General features: G+C 34.8%; 2 protein-coding genes across 2 annotated transcripts; both read left to right on the forward strand.

Moving 5' to 3' along the window:
• The first annotated feature begins 1,276 nt into the window (after positions 1 to 1,276).
• On the forward strand, positions 1,277 to 9,716 carry LOC110622987 (acyl-CoA-binding domain-containing protein 4). Its single transcript, XM_021767777.2, has 18 exons — positions 1,277 to 1,580; positions 2,284 to 2,354; positions 2,845 to 2,908; positions 3,001 to 3,072; positions 3,267 to 3,461; positions 3,585 to 3,662; positions 3,986 to 4,096; positions 4,319 to 4,385; positions 4,461 to 4,522; positions 4,970 to 5,109; positions 5,683 to 5,809; positions 5,887 to 6,001; positions 6,451 to 6,539; positions 7,489 to 7,572; positions 7,633 to 7,821; positions 7,929 to 8,084; positions 8,296 to 8,355; positions 9,180 to 9,716. The coding sequence occupies exons 1-18, from the start codon at positions 1,422 to 1,424 to the stop codon at positions 9,366 to 9,368; spliced, it is 2,028 nt and encodes a 675-aa protein (XP_021623469.1). The 5' UTR covers positions 1,277 to 1,421; the 3' UTR covers positions 9,369 to 9,716.
• A 1,748-nt stretch (positions 9,717 to 11,464) lies between these two features.
• Positions 11,465 to 16,498, forward strand: LOC110622519. Its single transcript, XM_021767049.2, has 2 exons — positions 11,465 to 12,917; positions 13,710 to 16,498. The coding sequence occupies exons 1-2, from the start codon at positions 11,810 to 11,812 to the stop codon at positions 16,106 to 16,108; spliced, it is 3,507 nt and encodes a 1,168-aa protein (XP_021622741.1). The 5' UTR covers positions 11,465 to 11,809; the 3' UTR covers positions 16,109 to 16,498.
• The last annotated feature ends 679 nt before the right edge of the window (positions 16,499 to 17,177 follow it).

Here is a 17,177-nt window from a genome sequence, read left to right on the forward strand (position 1 = left end):
AAAATACATGTCATATTTGTTCAGTGAATATATTGTGTATATTTTAACTTTATTAGTAAATATTAATTAATTAATTCAAAGTAAAAGTTGTATGCAAATTAATTTATTAGTAAATCAGTTTAAATGTTAAAAAAATAATTTATATTTCTAATTGATATTTTATGTTTGTTTGATTTTATATTTTACAGACAATGCTCATTAAAAATATTTTAAATAAAAAACATTTATGAGAGATTAACTTATTTTTCATTTATTTATTATAATTTTAAAAAAATAAAATATTAATAAATTTATATATAATAGTATTAATAAAATTTTTAAAATTTAAAAATCATTGTATTTTAATATTAATAAAAAAATACTTTTTATTAACTAATTTTTTTAAGTATACCAAAATTTTTATAATTTTTTTCATAAATAAATAGAGACCTAATGAAACTTTGCTTTTTAAGGTAAAAAAAATGAAAGAAAATAAATATTTCATTTTCAAAAGTTGTCCCCTTAATCCTTTTGTTTGCTGTTTATTTATTTCTTCAAAATTAAATTTAAGAGAGGTGTTGAAACTGACACATTCATGCTATACACACATCTACTTTTAAAATTATTCAATTTTTATAATTAATGGAATATGCTTTATTAATTACTTATTACTAAATTAAAGTAGATAACGTAAATTTATATTTTAAAATTTAAAATATAAAATTAATATTCTCTCTCATAATTTTTATCATTTTTTATTTTTTAATTATTTCAAAATTATTATTTATTTTTTTATTATAATAATATATAAATTACCCTTATAATTCTATTTTATTTTATTTTATTTTTAAAAAATTTCACAAAATATCTCTTACTATTTTTTCTTATAATTTTTATTTATTTTTTCATTCTTAATTATTTTAAAATTATTATCTACTTTTTTATTTTCATTCCACTAATATATAAATCAACTATTATAATTTTATTTTTTTATTTTTTCATATTTTAAGAAAATTCTCAAAATTTCTCTTTTAATATTTAATAAAATTTAATACATTTGAAATGAATATAATTAAAAAATTATATTTTTTAATATATTAATTGAAAAATGAAATTGAACTTCTTCTTCATCAACTTCACATCTTAGAAAAAAAAAATTAAAAAATGAAAAAAAAAGGAAAATAAATCTTAAGGCAATAGAATTAGAATCCAATAATAATAATAAAGAGCATTGAAAAACAAATCCCGACAGACCATAAATTACAGAGCAGCACCGAACGTGCCACTATAATATTTCGTCCCAACCGAAACAGCTTAAGCTTGAACATTTTTAAAACGCAGCTCTTCGAACCTTGAAACGCACGCATAGGTTCGTCGTTCCCAAAACAAATCTAAACAAAATAGAGAGAGCGAGAGAGACAGAGAAAGAGACGGAAGAGGAAATGGCCATGGCGAGGGCAAGCTCTGGCCTCGCGTACCCGGAGCGATTCTATGCAGCGGCGGCGTACGCTGGATTTGACGGATCTCCTAATTCAGCCAGTAGCGTCTCCTCTAAGTTCCAAAACGACACCGCTTTGCTCCTCTACGCTTTGTACCAGCAGGTAGCTTAGCTTAGTTTAACTCCTCAATTCTCATTTTCACTCTCTTTTTCCTATGGACGATCCAACGACTTCCCACACTTCATGATTTCTTGAGATCTTAATCATTATTCTCTACGTAACGGTGCTCTTTTTATTTGTTTAACGTGAAATATATTTTTATGTGATTCATGTTAGTTTAAGCTTATATTTTGATAGCTTTAATGATATATTGCAAAAATTTACTGGTTGTTAGCAAACAAATTGATAATTCTAATATCTGAAAGTGATTCGAAGTCATTTGCCGCAGGTGTTTTAGTGCAATTATTTGTTCGTTTCTTTGCTTTGATCGTCTTCTATTCACCCGTGCTGGAAAATGCTGTTTGTAATGAGTCTGTTTGAGCGCGCGTTTGGGTGGATCTAATATTCTGAATCTCAATGTGATATTGAGAATGCTTATCCGTTGTCTAGACGTGAATCTTGATGTAATTGAGGCTAATTCAAATGAATTATATGGTTTTGCATTTTTTTTTAATAAACAAAAACTGGTGGGGTTGAGACTGCATTTTGTGGTTGGATTAAGTCGATAATTTATTTGTGCTGTTGGCTCGGTATTTGCTCTCTGATCTGTTTGTATGCATAATGATTTGAATGGATAGCTAGATCTGGAGAGGTCAATGGGAGATTGAAACTATACTAATCTGTGCTAGTTGAATATGTGATGCAGGCAACTGTAGGACCTTGTAATACACCAAAACCGAGCACTTGGAATGCCGTAGAACAAAGCAAATGGAAGAGGTGTGTGTGCATATGCATGTATATTTGTATTTCATGCACATGAATTCACAGGTTGGACATGTATACATCTTTCGTAGTTTATACTACAATGGCTTCTCAGTTATTTTGTTCCATACTATTGAGCTATCTGTAACACTTCGTAGAACATCAGTTACAGAAGACTTTTTTCTGGAAACATGGAGCAAATAATTTGAAGGAAATGGAACAAAAAGAATAAAGATAAAGCAATCTTTGGGGGAAAATCAATTATGTAATATTGAAATTGGAGAATGTTTGCAAATTGTTTTGCATCTGTTTGTGCTTGTGGTAGGTGAGTAGCGTAGTTTTAGTAGTTTATAAGTTTCTGAAGTGACTAGGTAGACAAAGATTTAGATGCAGTGCCGAAAGCATTTTACAAGTAAGGTGTACAATGTATATTATATTTTGATCATCGTAAATCCTTATCTACACTGTTGTAAATGCTCTTCTAAAATCATTACTATTGTTGCAGCTGGCATGGACTTGCAAACATGCCTCCAACAGAAGCAATGCGTCTCTTTGTGAAGATATTGGAGGTCCGTAGCACTGGATCTTTTAAGTTCATGTTTTCATGAATTACTTGGAATATGGTTTAATTGTTATTGTTTCTTTTTTTCTTCTTTTGTAGGAAGAAGATCCGGGTTGGTATTCTAGAGCATCTAACTTTGTTTCTGAGCCTGCTGTAGACATCCAAACAAATGTGAGTGCACTGGGAATACAAAATGGAGTTTGTCTTTGGTGGTGCATATTCTTTACCATTGTTATTATTTTTTCCCAAAAGTTTTTCTTGATTGATACTTGTACACTTGATAGACGTGAAGGATAATGAAATATGTGAGACAATATGTTCAGAATTACATGCTTATAGATATTTTCAAAATTTGCTTGCCATAGCATAACCCAAAAGTTGAGCCTGCTGTGGAGAATGGAAATTCTTTCCCAGAGACAAAGACCATTTCCAGTGAGAATGGAAGAATTGTAGAAACTCAGGATAAAGATGTTGTCTCAGAAGGACTTGGTTCAATTGTTGTTTATGATCAATGGATTGCCCCTCCAATATCTGGCCAACGCCCCAAAGCCCGATATGAGGTATTGTGTGTTTATCACTTTTATCTTTTTAAAATGTGAACTGTTCTTGGTCTCTTATTATTATTTATGTTTCTACTGCTTTCAAATCCATCCACTCATCAAATGTGTTCCCATATTTGCCAGCATGGAGCAGCAGTTATTCAAGATAAGATGTACATATATGGAGGAAACCACAATGGTCGTTATCTTAATGATCTTCATGTGAGCACATTATCTTCACTTACAAATCTATGCTTGTGGGCTACTTCACTGACTAGAGTGTTATTGTTGTATACGGGATTATGCTTCAAATGCCAACTTGTTGAATTTAAATGGAATCTCTTGGAATTTTAACTGTTTTTAAAATGCTTTGTGCTGACGTTGGAACATTTAAGTCGTAAATTTTGTGCCTCAGTATCATAAGCTCTTTTAGGAATTAATATTTTTATGCTTAGCTGTTTACTGTTGAAGAAGAGGGTGGTGAATTCTCTATTTCTTTCAGTATCTACATGAAGAACTTATCCCAAATTTGAAGCACAATGCAGGTTCTGGATTTGAGAAGCTGGATTTGGTCTAAGATTGATGCTAAGGCTGTGGCTGAGTCAGATGAATCAAAATCCCCAGCTAAAATAACTCATTGTGCTGGTCATTCGTTGGTTAGTAATTAGTATATAAATGATTTTTCTTTTTTGTGAACTTATGAGGGCATGATTCTGGCAAATATATGTTGCGTTTTCACTGGAAGCAAGCATCAGCCTGATACTGATTATGCCAATCCAGTGATGTGATATGATATTCTGTAATCAGCTTCTATAATTGCTTATTAGATTATGCCAAACCAGTGAGGTAACATGATAAATTCTTTTCTGTTTTCACAGATAGCTTGGGAGAATAAGCTTCTATCAATTGCTGGACATACAAAAGATCCTTCTGAAAGCATTCAAGGTATGATAAAGGATCTTTAATGTGTTTTGCTGCGTTCTCAAACTGCTTTAATGCTTTATTCCTTTTCCATGACAGTGAAGGCATTTGATCCACAAACTCGCACTTGGTCAATCTTAAAGACATATGGGAAAGCACCGGTATATCACTTAAGCTTCTTTTACAATCCAAAATAAGGAAATTAAAGGAACATCTATTTTCTCTAATTTATCTTCTCACTATATTAACTGAAACAAGAATCTTCTACAAATCAGAATGAAGAAAATTAGTTACTGTGATATTAAACTTCAAGTTTGAGGGGGTTCCTCCTGGTTTTCTGATGAATTTGTGACATTCAATAAACTGGAAAACACAAATTTGTAGTTATTCTTTGCTAACTGTGTAAATTTTGTGGTAAGATTTTGAGCGGAAAGTGGTCAAACAAGCAGAATTATGAATCATGAAATGAAATTTTGTACTGGAATGTAAAAGCATAATTTTGAATGACATGGGAATAATTGCTCTCTGACAGCTGTCTCTTCAGAAGTTTATTTAATGATATTGATTGCTTAGAAAATGTAGGAATGATTACTTCTATTGCATTGCAGGTCTCACGTGGGGGTCAGTCTGTTACACTTGTTGGGATGAGCTTAGTGATTTTTGGTGGACAAGATGCAAAGAGATCTCTCTTGAATGATTTGCATATTCTGGACCTAGAAACTATGACTTGGGATGAAATTGATGCTGTGTAAGATTATTCTTGCCATTTTGGATTCTAGACTCTTTTACATTTTCCATTTAATACCATCTTGTTTGTTTGTTATGGTTGAGGAACGATTGAAATTTACCGAAGTCTTCTAATAGCCATTTAACCAATATGACATCAATTAAAGTGATATTCTTTTGGTAGACAGTTAACCTGCATGGCATCAATTAGAGCAATATTCATGAGTATTAGTGCTGTGAAATTATTAACTGCATGTGTGAACGTAGATGAGTTCGGCCAATTAGATAGGCGGGGACAGGATTCAAAAGGAGATGTTTGGATTCTTCTGCTGGGTGGTGATCCTGTAAATTTCCTTTTACATGTTGATTCAAGTTCTCTTCTAGCACTACTAGGATTTGAATTTAAATAAACTCAAAAGGTCACAACCAATTATGATTTCATTGTACTGCATCATATTCACATCTCATGTTTCAAATCAAGCCTGATTGTTTGATGTAAATAGATCATTTGAATTTATGTTGAAACCATGCGGTTTGGAATAGATTTTTGTTGAAAATGCTTTAGAGATTAATTTGTACTCCTATTATTTTGTAGTGGTGTTCCTCCTTCTCCAAGGTCTGATCATGCTGCTGCAGTTCATGCAGAGCGCTACCTTCTTATTTTTGGCGGTGGTTCACATGCCACTTGTTTCAATGATCTGCATGTGCTTGATTTACAAGCTGTAAGATAAATTATCCTAATATCTTTTGTTATTCCAGAAGGATTGCCGTTAATATGTGTCAGGTAATGTATTTCCAGATGGAATGGACAAGACCAACACAACAGGGGGAAATTCCAAGTCCACGGGCTGGACATGCAGGTGTGACAGTTGGGGAGAATTGGTTTATTGTTGGTGGTGGAGACAACAAGAGTGGTATGGATATTCTATCTTAAGCATTAAACTATTAATCCCTATGCTTGGCGTGTTTATAAGTAAAAAGAAAAATGAAAAACAATATAACAAAAACAAACAGCAATTCCCTTGGAGAATATCTTCTTGAAAATTTCTAAATGCTGATCCTACATCCTAGCCCAACTCATGCCAGTATCTGTCACAGTGTTGAACTACTTTTTCTGTAAATAGTCTAGTGATGCGTCACTGAAGGCACAAAATCCTAACAAAACTTGTCAACACAATTTTTCGGAAATTAGCTTTTATTATCTTGTCTTGTATATATAAAATCTGTTGAGACATGACTATTGTCAAATCCTTTTTAATTATGTAATAGAATAAAATGCTCTTTTTTCAGTGTGTTTCAACCATAAAAAACTTCGTATTATACTATATGAATGTTCTGCATTTCTTTTGTTTACTTTTTACAGGGGTATCTGAAACTGTTGTCCTCAACATGTCTACACTTGTTTGGTCTGTTGTTTTTTCTGTTGAAGGGCGTGTTCCCCTTGCCAGTGAGGTACTTTATGAGATTATATATTATTTATATGCCATAATACTGGAAAGTTGTACAGGATTCATCAGAATGTTAATTGTCGGATAGATGAAATTCTACATGGATGCTCGAGTTCGATCTTGCATCCTGAAAATCTAAATTTTTAGTGAAGGATATCAAATCTGAGTTGACCTTTAATGCATGGCCCCTTAAATTCTCACCTGTTCAACTATTGGTTAAATGTAAAATGATTGAATGCAATCAATGAACTGAGATTTTGCAGTGAGAATGACAGAATCCTTTTGCAGTAAGTATTTGCCTAAATACAAAATTATATAAAAGAAATACTGAAAGAAAATAACAAAGGAATTAACAAGATAAAAATGGCTGCCAAGGGTCCCCAGGGAAGATTCCCCGTGCAGATTGCTCTGCCCCTCTAAACCAGAAACGTATCAACTTGACACATGCCCTTTCTCACACACTCTTCTTCTCCTTATACTCTCTCTGCCCCTTGGCTAGCTGTCCCTCCACATGTATTCAACTTCCAATTCCCTCCATTCTGCGATACATCCTTCCGGAAGTCTCTTTGCTAAGCTCCCACTTTCCACGTTCCTATAATAATTAAATTGTGTGCTTGAATTTAGTATAAATGCCGTAATGTAATTCAGAAGCTGCGAAGGAATGCATCTAAATATATCTACATTTTTCACTTTCTTGTTGCCTATGGTATTATGTCTTGGAATTATCTGTAGACCACCATTACTTTTATATGTATTTGATCTTAGACTCTCCCTCTGGAATGTTTGTTCCTATCAAATTTTTCATTAAATTTTTGGAGGGGTTCATTAAGGTGAAATGCAGAAAACTGTTGTGCATGTTAAATGCAATGGTAGCTAACCTTTTCCAACTATCTAGTTGCTTTTTTACTCAGGAAATGCAGTTGTGGAATTTATCTGGCTGTCTTTGATTGCAGGGCTTGAGTTTGGCTGTGAGCTCCTACCATGGTGAAGATATTCTTGTATCATTTGGGGGATATAATGGACGTTACAGCAATGAGGTTAGTTGTGATTTTAGCTTCTCTTTCTCCTCACTCTTCTGATTTTGATGTTTCGGCTAGGTCAATGTTCTTAAACCCAGCCACAAGTCTGCCTTGCAATCAAATATTATGGAGACTCCAGTGCCTGATAGTGTTTCCACTGCGCATAATGCTACAAATGCAACCAGAGATTTGGAATCTGAGCTTGAGGCAGGCCAAGAAGGCAAAATAAGAGAAATTGTCATGGATAATGTTGATCCAGAGCCTATGGTATGTCAAATTGCAAAATGCATTCATTTTTTGACTGCTGACGTTGAAGTTCACACTTTTTTCATGTATCTTTACTTCTGTACTTGAAATTTTTGGGTTGCATTCAGAAATCTAAGGGTGAAGTATCCAGTGAACAGCTTATAGCAACTTTGAAGTCAGAAAAAGAAGAACTTGGATCCTCTCTTAGCAAGGAGAAATTGCAAAGTATCCAATTAAAGCAAGAATTAACTGAAGCTGAGGCTCGTAACACTGATCTTTACAAGGTAATTAGCAGACATATTTGATTGGTTAGTAGTTCCTAAAGCTTTTCTTCTGTACCTTACAAAAATATCTAGCACCTGCTTTTCACTAATTAATGTTTCGGTTATCAGGGCACATAAAAGGGTTTCTTTCTCTTAGCCCAACAAATGCCCTACATACCTCCCTCCCTCCTCCCTTTTTTAAATGACTAAAATCCTTTTCTTGATATTTTAGGAGCTCCAATCTGTGCGCGGCCAGCTTGCTGCTGAGCAGTCTAGATGTTTCAAATTAGAGGTACATCCTAGCTATTAGCTGCACATTCTGTTTTCTTACTTGCAGTTTGATTGTGGCCATCCATTTGATGTTTGGTGATGGTTCCTTTTTTCTTATCTGGTGTGCATGAACTCAATTACCAATGGAAACATATCATGAATATCTTGGGATAATTTTATATTTTTTTTTTCTCTTGTTCCAAGGCAGGTCATGCATGTAAAAAAAACTTTCTTCTATAGCAAAATAAACTGGAAAAGGTGGTTATAATAGATTTCTGAGAGAAATAGGTAATAGAAATTCCCATGCAAGATTTACTAGTTGATCCATTTGTAGTCCAGGTAAAGTCCATTTCTTGTGATTGGAATAAACAAGAAGAAACGAGCAAGTTCACTTTCGTGAAGAATCACCTTTATAGTAACTGTCAACTCAAGTGTCGTTATGTTAACTAGTTTTTCAAGCCTCTCAACTCAGATGACCAACTATAACGAATCGCAATGTAAATAACAAGAAGAGCATACAAGTGTAAGTTATGAATTATATGTACCCATACATGGCCCTCCCTTCTAATAAAGAGTGAAAAAGACAATAAATTATTGATGTAAATTGGAAGGGTGAAGGGTTTTCTTCTAATAAAGAGTTAATTAGTTAGTTGATAAATCTCCAATTATAATGAACTCCTTGGATATCTTTGTAATTTGAGGCTGTCTCATGATGATCCATTTAGGATGACTTTCATCTACTGACTTTTTTTTCTTTTAAATAGGACACCAGCCTAAAAAATTGTTGCTCTTTGTGTTGCATGTTAGATTGAATCAGCATATGCTAATTACTCCTTGAACCAACAGGTTGATGTTGCGGAACTAAGACAAAAACTTCAAACAATGGACACACTACAAAAAGAACTCGAACTCCTGCAGCGGCAAAAGGCAGCTTCTGAACAAGCAGCCTTAAACGCAAAACATAGTCAGGGCTCTGGTGGCATGTGGGGTTGGCTTGCTGGAGCCCCTGGTGACCAAAGAGAAGATGAAGCCTGAATTTTGTCAACCTTGTTAAGCAATGATCATTAGATTGGTTTTCAACAACAACAAAAAAAAAGATCATTAGATTGGTTCTCATATATCAATTTTTCTATCAAATAGTTTTCATTTACTTAGCCTGGTTCTTTCTATGATGGGAATAAAATTATCAAAGCTATTGTTTCAGAACAAAACCCCCTTTGTGGGGGGGGGGGGGATTTTGCAAGAAAATGTACTGTTAGTTTAAGCTATGTAGTTTCAATACAACTGCTGCAGCAATTTTTTTTTTGTGCCTCCATTAAAGAGATTGTATTTGAAGCAAATATATATTTATTTGAGTGAAGTATAGGTTTTCATTACTCGCCATTCAAGTTTGAAGAATTGTGCACATGTTGCAAAAATGGAACTATATGATATGTTAAAATTCTGTTCTAATGTTAATGTAGGCTTTCCTAGGGAGCATTGTTTTTGCCAATTAAGCCTTAACGCTTGATCACAGCTATTACTATTATTGAAGTAATATATAGTCGTCGAAAACCATTGGCTGCAGCTTAATATAAATGGGTGTTGCGCCTAAAATATGCCATGAGACTCCCCAACTAATGTAATGCATGTAGTTGTTATATCCATATTCCACTGTTTGAAATATGGAAATTTGCAAAATTTTAATTATAATCATTTTGTTAATTCTTGTGAAACAATCTAACTCTTTCAGCTCAAACAATAATTTATTTATGTATGTATATATATAAAGAATAGTTGTATCATGCAATTGAATTCTTTTCTTTTTCTTCCACAAGCTTTGTTATTAAAAAAAGGCCTATACAAATTTGGCCATGTGGAATAAGTGGTCTTGAATATTTAATAGGCACACTAAGTTAATAGATGGAACTATGAACCTAGAAAAAAAAAAAAAACAACTATGGACCTAAGCACAAACCATTAAGTTGTTGAAACGTAAAATATTTCATAAAACTATTTTTTGCCAAAAAAAATTATTATCTATCCATCTTAAATATTAATATGATTTTAATTTCATGTAATTGTAAACATATTTATTATTTAATTTTTATAATTTTAAATATTTTTATTGTTTTATTTTTTTTAATAAAATGACTAGAATAATTTGATTTAAAAAACATGAAGATTTCAGTTAAATGATTTTAAAATAAAAGCAAATTAATAAATTTCTTTAAAAATTGGGAATATAACAACAATTCTTATTATCCTTTAGTATAATTATGATAAGTTTAATAAAATTAATAGAAAAAGGAAGAACAGGGGAAGGATAAAAGAAAAGCAAGAGTAAGAAAAGAGAAAGAGAAGAAGCAACAAGGATGAGTTTCCTCTGCCTTTGAGCGAAGGGAACCTGCCCTTACTGATGGTGTTTTTTCTTAGCAAAATTTTATTATATTTTATTTTGTATAGTTTTGTGTGTAAAAGAAAGTGTGATTATGTGCTGACTGTGTTTGGTTTCTCAGAATTGATGGATTGATGTTTCAGACGGCGGTGAGGGATCGTGGAATTTTCGGTGCTGAACAGACTGCTCCATGGCTAGTTTAGATTGAAAATGCCATAGCACCATTTTCTTTGCCTCTGTTGAGGCAGAGTTGTGTTTTTAGAATTTTCTGTAATTGACTTTGAACGGGTCTGAATGAATGGATTGGGTTTTAAATTGTTATTGTTATTTGTTTTAAGTTTATTTCTTGAGAGTCATATGCTCTATATATCCGGTTTGCTTTTTCTTATTTAAATTTATATACTTTCTGTGTATGTTTTAGGAGTGTTTTTTATTTTTAAATAATTATCTTTTTTATGATTATAATACTTTATTAAATATTTTTTTTCTTGATTTACCCTTCAATAAATACTAGAGTATTTTGAAAGTATTAGTTAGATTCTTTATAAATATACAAATATTAATTTAAAAATAATATATATTGTTTATGTTTATTTTTATTTTTATTAAAAATTAATATATTTATATTATACATTATATAAGTATCAAGATAACTATTTAATTTAACCATTATTGGATTTAATACCGTATAAAATTAAACTCATATTTATTTTCTAAAAAAATATATATGTGGAAAAAAAAAAAAGCCATAAACCTAATAATGTGGCGGCAGATGATAAATCAATGGTTTTCTCAATCCTTTACTTTATACCGTCGCTCTATCGAATGATCCTTCACGAGAAGATATATAACTTTTATCCAGAAATCGAGAGAAAATTTACGCTCCCCGGATTTTCTTTCCATCCAAACACTCCTTTTCTCTTACTGATTTCTCTCTCATTTGCATCTGTCTAACGCCCCTCCATTTTTATCACTTTCTTAGGAAACAAAAGCGAGCCAAATCGCCCTCACCAGGCGAGAAAAGAAGGTATGCTTAGTTTATTTTCGAGCCTTTAAAATAATATATTTCTAGGGTTTCGGATTAGCTCTAGTTCTTGCAATGATATCTGTCGTAAAAAGCGATAGAGAATTAGTAACAAATTCGAATACGATCGAAGATAACCGAGGAGAAGCTAGGGTTTCTGGTGACGTTGCTGATAGCCCCGATGAAGAGAAAGCCAGGATTTCTGGCTTGGAGCGTGATTCCAAAGCTCAAGGGAGTGGAGCTATTGCTAGGGTTTTAGAGAATAATGGATCTACTGAAGAGCTTAACGCTATGGTCGGAGTTGGTGAGGTTGATGTAGATGAGGAAATGGAAGAAGAATCTGGAGCTTTTGAAGTAACAAACGAGAAAAACCCAAGTTTTGTTCAATTCGACCTACAAAATGACCGATGTGCCGTATCTAGAGTTAATGCGAAGGGAGAGGTTTATAATTCCTTTATGTCTGAGTTCGATGATTTTGTTGCCAATGAGAAGCATGAGGCCATGGCTGGAACATCTAGGGCATTGAGTTATGGTTTTGAACTGGGTGATATGGTTTGGGGGAAGGTGAAATCACACCCATGGTGGCCAGGGCATATTTTCAATGAGGCCTTTGCATCATCTTCGGTGAGGCGCACCAGGAGAGAGGGTTATGTTTTAGTTGCATTCTTTGGGGATAGCAGTTATGGGTGGTTCGACCCAGCTGAGCTTATTCCTTTTGATCCCTATTTTGCTGAAAAATCGCAGCAAACGAATTCAAGGAATTTTGTCAAAGCTGTGGAGGAGGCTGTGGATGAGGCGAGCAGAAGGCGTGGGCTTGGTGTGGCTTGTAGGTGTAGAAATAAGTATAATTTTAGGCCAACCAACGTGCAAGGATATTTGGAAGTTGATGTACCAGATTATGAGCCAAGAGGAGTATACGCGGCAAATCAAATAAAGAAAGCTCGGGATGGGTTTCAGCCCAGCGAGACTATTGCTTTTGTGAAGCAATTGGCTTTGGCACCACAAGGGTGTGATCGGAGTACTATTGATTTTATTAAGAATAGGGCTACAGCTTTTGCATTACGTAAGTCAATGTTTGAGGAGTTTGATGAGACATACGCACAGGCATTTGGAGTTCAGCCAAAACTTCCTGCTAATGATCCAGCAAGTTTATTAGATCAGCCTGTTAAAGATCCAACCCGAGGTATCATCTCATTTTCTTTATCCTGATCGTTGTAATTTTTCTAATGCTTAATTTTGACCGTGTTTTTTTCTCTTACATGTGTTCTACTAAAATATGGAACATATTGTGACTTGCACTTTGGAAATGCCAAGTCCTTGTATTATTAATGGAAAACTGCAATTGCTTTACTTGCGTATTTTATCTACCATGGTTAGCTAGGAATTTTAGTTGCTGTCTCAGATCTTACATAATGGGTGATTCTGCCTTTTCATTGTTCTTTTGACCTGACAACTTATTTGGATCTTTAACTGTTAGGCCTTCATGTTTTTATTATCATGGTTCTTGGAAGATGACAAATAGCTTTAATTATTCTAGGATACTTGTGCATGTGGAATGTTGTGAAGCTTGGAGAAGTATCTATTGCAATGAAAGCATTTTGGATATTATAGAAGTATAGGAGATAAAGTCCTTAAATAATTTGTTTTCACTTCATCCATTCCTCTGAGGGAAACTGGAATATATGGAGGTGGATTTTATATCACTAAAACATTCTAGAGGATGTGTTTAAAGCCCTTAATGCAGAAATATGCAAGATCTTTTAAGCATACTCATACCTATGTTGAAGACACTTTTCATATATGGGAAAGAGTGCCTTGAGAAATTGATTTCTATCACGACTAATATGTGCTTGCATACTAAATTTGGAAGGATTAATATCTGCATGGATAAGCCTTTCAAGTTTTATGTTTATCTATGATATAGCACTGAATTCTTTCTGTTCTTATTTTTTTTCTGCCTTGATTCCTTTTCCAGCCCCTTTGAGTGGTCCACTAGTGATAGCAGAAGCTCTTGGTAGTGGAAAGAGCCACAAAAAACCTGTGAAAGTGAAGGACCATTTGAAGAAGGATAGGTACCTCTTCAAACGAAGAGATGAACCTGTCGACTCACAGACCCTTCAGCTTGGCCAAAGGCAAGCAACTTCCTCGGCCCCTGCAGCATATGAGGAAGGTTCATCAGCAATATTAACTGGTGACTATGTTTTGCAGAAAAGGGCTCCAATACCTATTTCAGCAAAACATGAAAATGCTGGAATTATCATCAAGGAAGTTGCAGGTCCTAGTGAAGATGTACTTGGTAAAGAAGCAGTAATCTTAGATCAGGGTCAAAAATATCTGGGTGGTCAAACTACCCGAGATACTACTTTAGATGAAAAATCATCTTATGATAAGGAGAAGGATGCTTTGCAAGAAACAAAGGACAAACTGGGGTCGGATGTGGTTGCGGTCCTCACAAGTATGGGTCAGTCTGATATTTCTGTGAAGGGATTGTCTCAGGGTGTAACAGATAGTGCATCACCTTCTTTTCAGGAAGGTAATGCCGTTGTTGATATTAGATATGATGAGAATGCAAAAGCTTCTAGAATGAATGAAGATTCTACACAAACTCTGAGTTTTCCTGCAAGAACTGAAGGAGACAGTAGTTTGGATAAGCTTCATGATGCTCGACCAAGTTCCCATCTGTCACCAGTTGATGCAAAGTGTCCTGTTGCAGTGAGTTCTGATGTTGGAGTGAAGAAGCCCAAAGTTCTTAAGCGCCCTTTGGGGGACGTGGGCTCTGAGAACTCTATTGTAAAGGTAAAAAAGAAGAAAAAGAAGTTGGGTCCAGAAACAAGCCCTGATCTTCCAAAGAAGCGTTTGGCCATGGGAACAGGAGGGGCATCAGTGGGAAAATCTAGTCTAATCAGTGTGGCTACCAGAGAAGATCCTCGGGTAAACCACCAGAAGAAAGATGTTGGCACCAGTAATTCCTCATTCAGTAGTGGGGTAAATATTGAGCTTGAGGTACCACATCTGTTAAGTGAATTGCATGCACTCGCTGTTGATCCCTGTCATGGTGCTGAAAGGAAGAGTCCTCCATTTACAATGCAGTTCTTTTTGCGATTCCGGTCCTTTTTTTACCAGAAAAGCTTGGTTTCATCACCTCCATCTGAGAGTGAGCCCATTGAAATTCGTGCAACTAAATCTCCATCTGCCGTTGTTGTTTCTGACAGTTCTGCTGGTGAGAATGTTAGAGATTTCTCAACTGCAAAACCTGTAAAACCCATGGTCAGACCAGATGATCCAACAAGAGGTGGACGAAAACGACTGCCTTCTGATCGTCAAGAAGAAATTGCAGCAAGGAGGTTGAAAAAAATCAGTCAGTTGAAATCGTTAACTGCAGAAAAGAAGGCAGTTCAGAGAACTTTGGAAACCCATCGATCAGAAGGGAAAGAACTGGCGACAGCAGCTCCACCAAAACCAGCCAAATCAGAGTCTTCCAAGAAAATAGAGCCTCAGCATAGAGCAGTAGAGCCAACCATGCTGGTGATGAAGTTCCCTCCTGGAACATCTCTTCCCTCTGTTGCTGAGCTGAAGGCCAGGTTTGCTCGATTTGGCTCAATAGATCAGTCAGCTATCCGTGTCTTTTGGCAGTCCTCAACATGCCGTGTTGTGTTCCGGCACAAGCTTGATGCGCAGGCAGCATATAAGTATGCTGTTGGGAACAATTCCTTATTTGGTAATGATGTTAGTGTGAGGTACAGTGTTCGGGAAGTAGGAGCTCCTGCACCTGAGGCACCTGAATCTGACAAGGGAAGAGGAGATGACACTTCCCTTGAGGCTCCACGAGTCAAGGATGCAGCAAATGAAAGACTACTTATGCAGCAGCTTCTTCCTCAGTCAAGCATCCAGCTGAAGTCCATTTTGAAGAAACCAACAGGCGATGAGGCAGGGCAGGTAACTGGTGGTAATGGTGGTAGAGGGACAGCTCGTGTAAAATTCATGTTGGGTGGGGAAGAAACTAGTAGGGGAGAGCAATTGATGATTGGTAATAGAAACTTCAACAACAATGCTAGTTTTGCTGATGGTGGTGCACCTACTTCTTCTGTTGCTATGGATTTTAATAGTAAGAACTATCAAAAGGTTATGCCTCCATCTCCATCTCAATCGCCTATTCTCCCCCCTCCTAGTCAATTTGCAAAACTCCCATTTAATAACACGCATCATACTGAAGTAGCTCCCAGAAATTTTCATAATCAGAATATTCCTATTGCTCCACCTAGCACGCCGAGCATAGACATTTCACAGCAGATGCTAAGCCTTTTGACCAGGTGCAACGATGTTGTAACCTCTGTAACGGGCTTGTTAGGCTATGTGCCTTATCATCCTCTCTGATGGCTACTACTGTACGGGACGATACTCGCTGAATTACTACAAGAAAAAGCCACCGAACCCATGTCCAAACCTCTGCATGCATGGCTTTTTGTAATAAAGGAGACAAGCTGCACAATTTTTTCCTCATGGGACGTGTTTGTGGGCACCAAGAGCTGCTAAATCAGACGCTAATTAAGGAAAATACATATGGATAGTGATTGGTCTTGTGTTGTGTTGCTTGAGCCTTTTGAGTAAATGTAACCGTATAGATAGTGCCATCTTTTTTTTCTTTTTTTTTTTGCATTTCCTTTTTTATTTTCTGGGTAATATTTACTCTTATAGGCTTGACCAACTTGACTCTTTGCTTTGTGCTTGAAATGCATGTTAATGTATTATTGGACTTAGATTCTAGTAGTTGCTTATGTTGTCATTTGGGTCTGATATTAAGTCGGAACTTAGAATCACGAGTTGGGATATGATTTTTGGGATCATTATTAACTAAAACTCTCAAGTCGCATGTAATACCGAACATCCGATAAAGGTTTCCTAAAGGCAGATTGGTTCACTTGCTTTTTACAAAATTATTGTCGAATTTTCACTACCCAGAAAATCTTTTTAACATTATTGCAAGGTATTAGTGGAGCAATATCAATCTAAATTCATAATTTCCCAAGAATAATATGTTATAAAAAATGGGGTGTGCTGTAGGCCCACATATATCCTGCAATGAAATCACTTTTCTGGTTCTGTATCAGCAAATATAATACTTCTGCTACAGTTAGGCCTAGCCCATCCTTCAAATCATTGTATTGTTATTAATAGTAATGAACCCACTTTTTCAGCAAATTATTTGATACTTTGAGTAGAGATGGTACATCAATCTAATAGTATTAAGATAAATAATTAAAAATTTTAAATTTAATAAATTAAAATTAAAATTTTATCTTAATATATGTATGATTTTTTAATAATGTGAATTTAATGAGTAATTTTTATTTATTTTTATTATATATTTTAATATTATTAATTTAGTGGACCCCTCAATATAATCAAATGGTACCTTTGGAATACCGAAAAATCTCCACTTTTC

Source organism: Manihot esculenta, chromosome 9 (assembly GCF_001659605.2).
Source record: "Manihot esculenta cultivar AM560-2 chromosome 9, M.esculenta_v8, whole genome shotgun sequence".
NCBI classification, from domain to species: domain Eukaryota; kingdom Viridiplantae; phylum Streptophyta; class Magnoliopsida; order Malpighiales; family Euphorbiaceae; genus Manihot; species Manihot esculenta.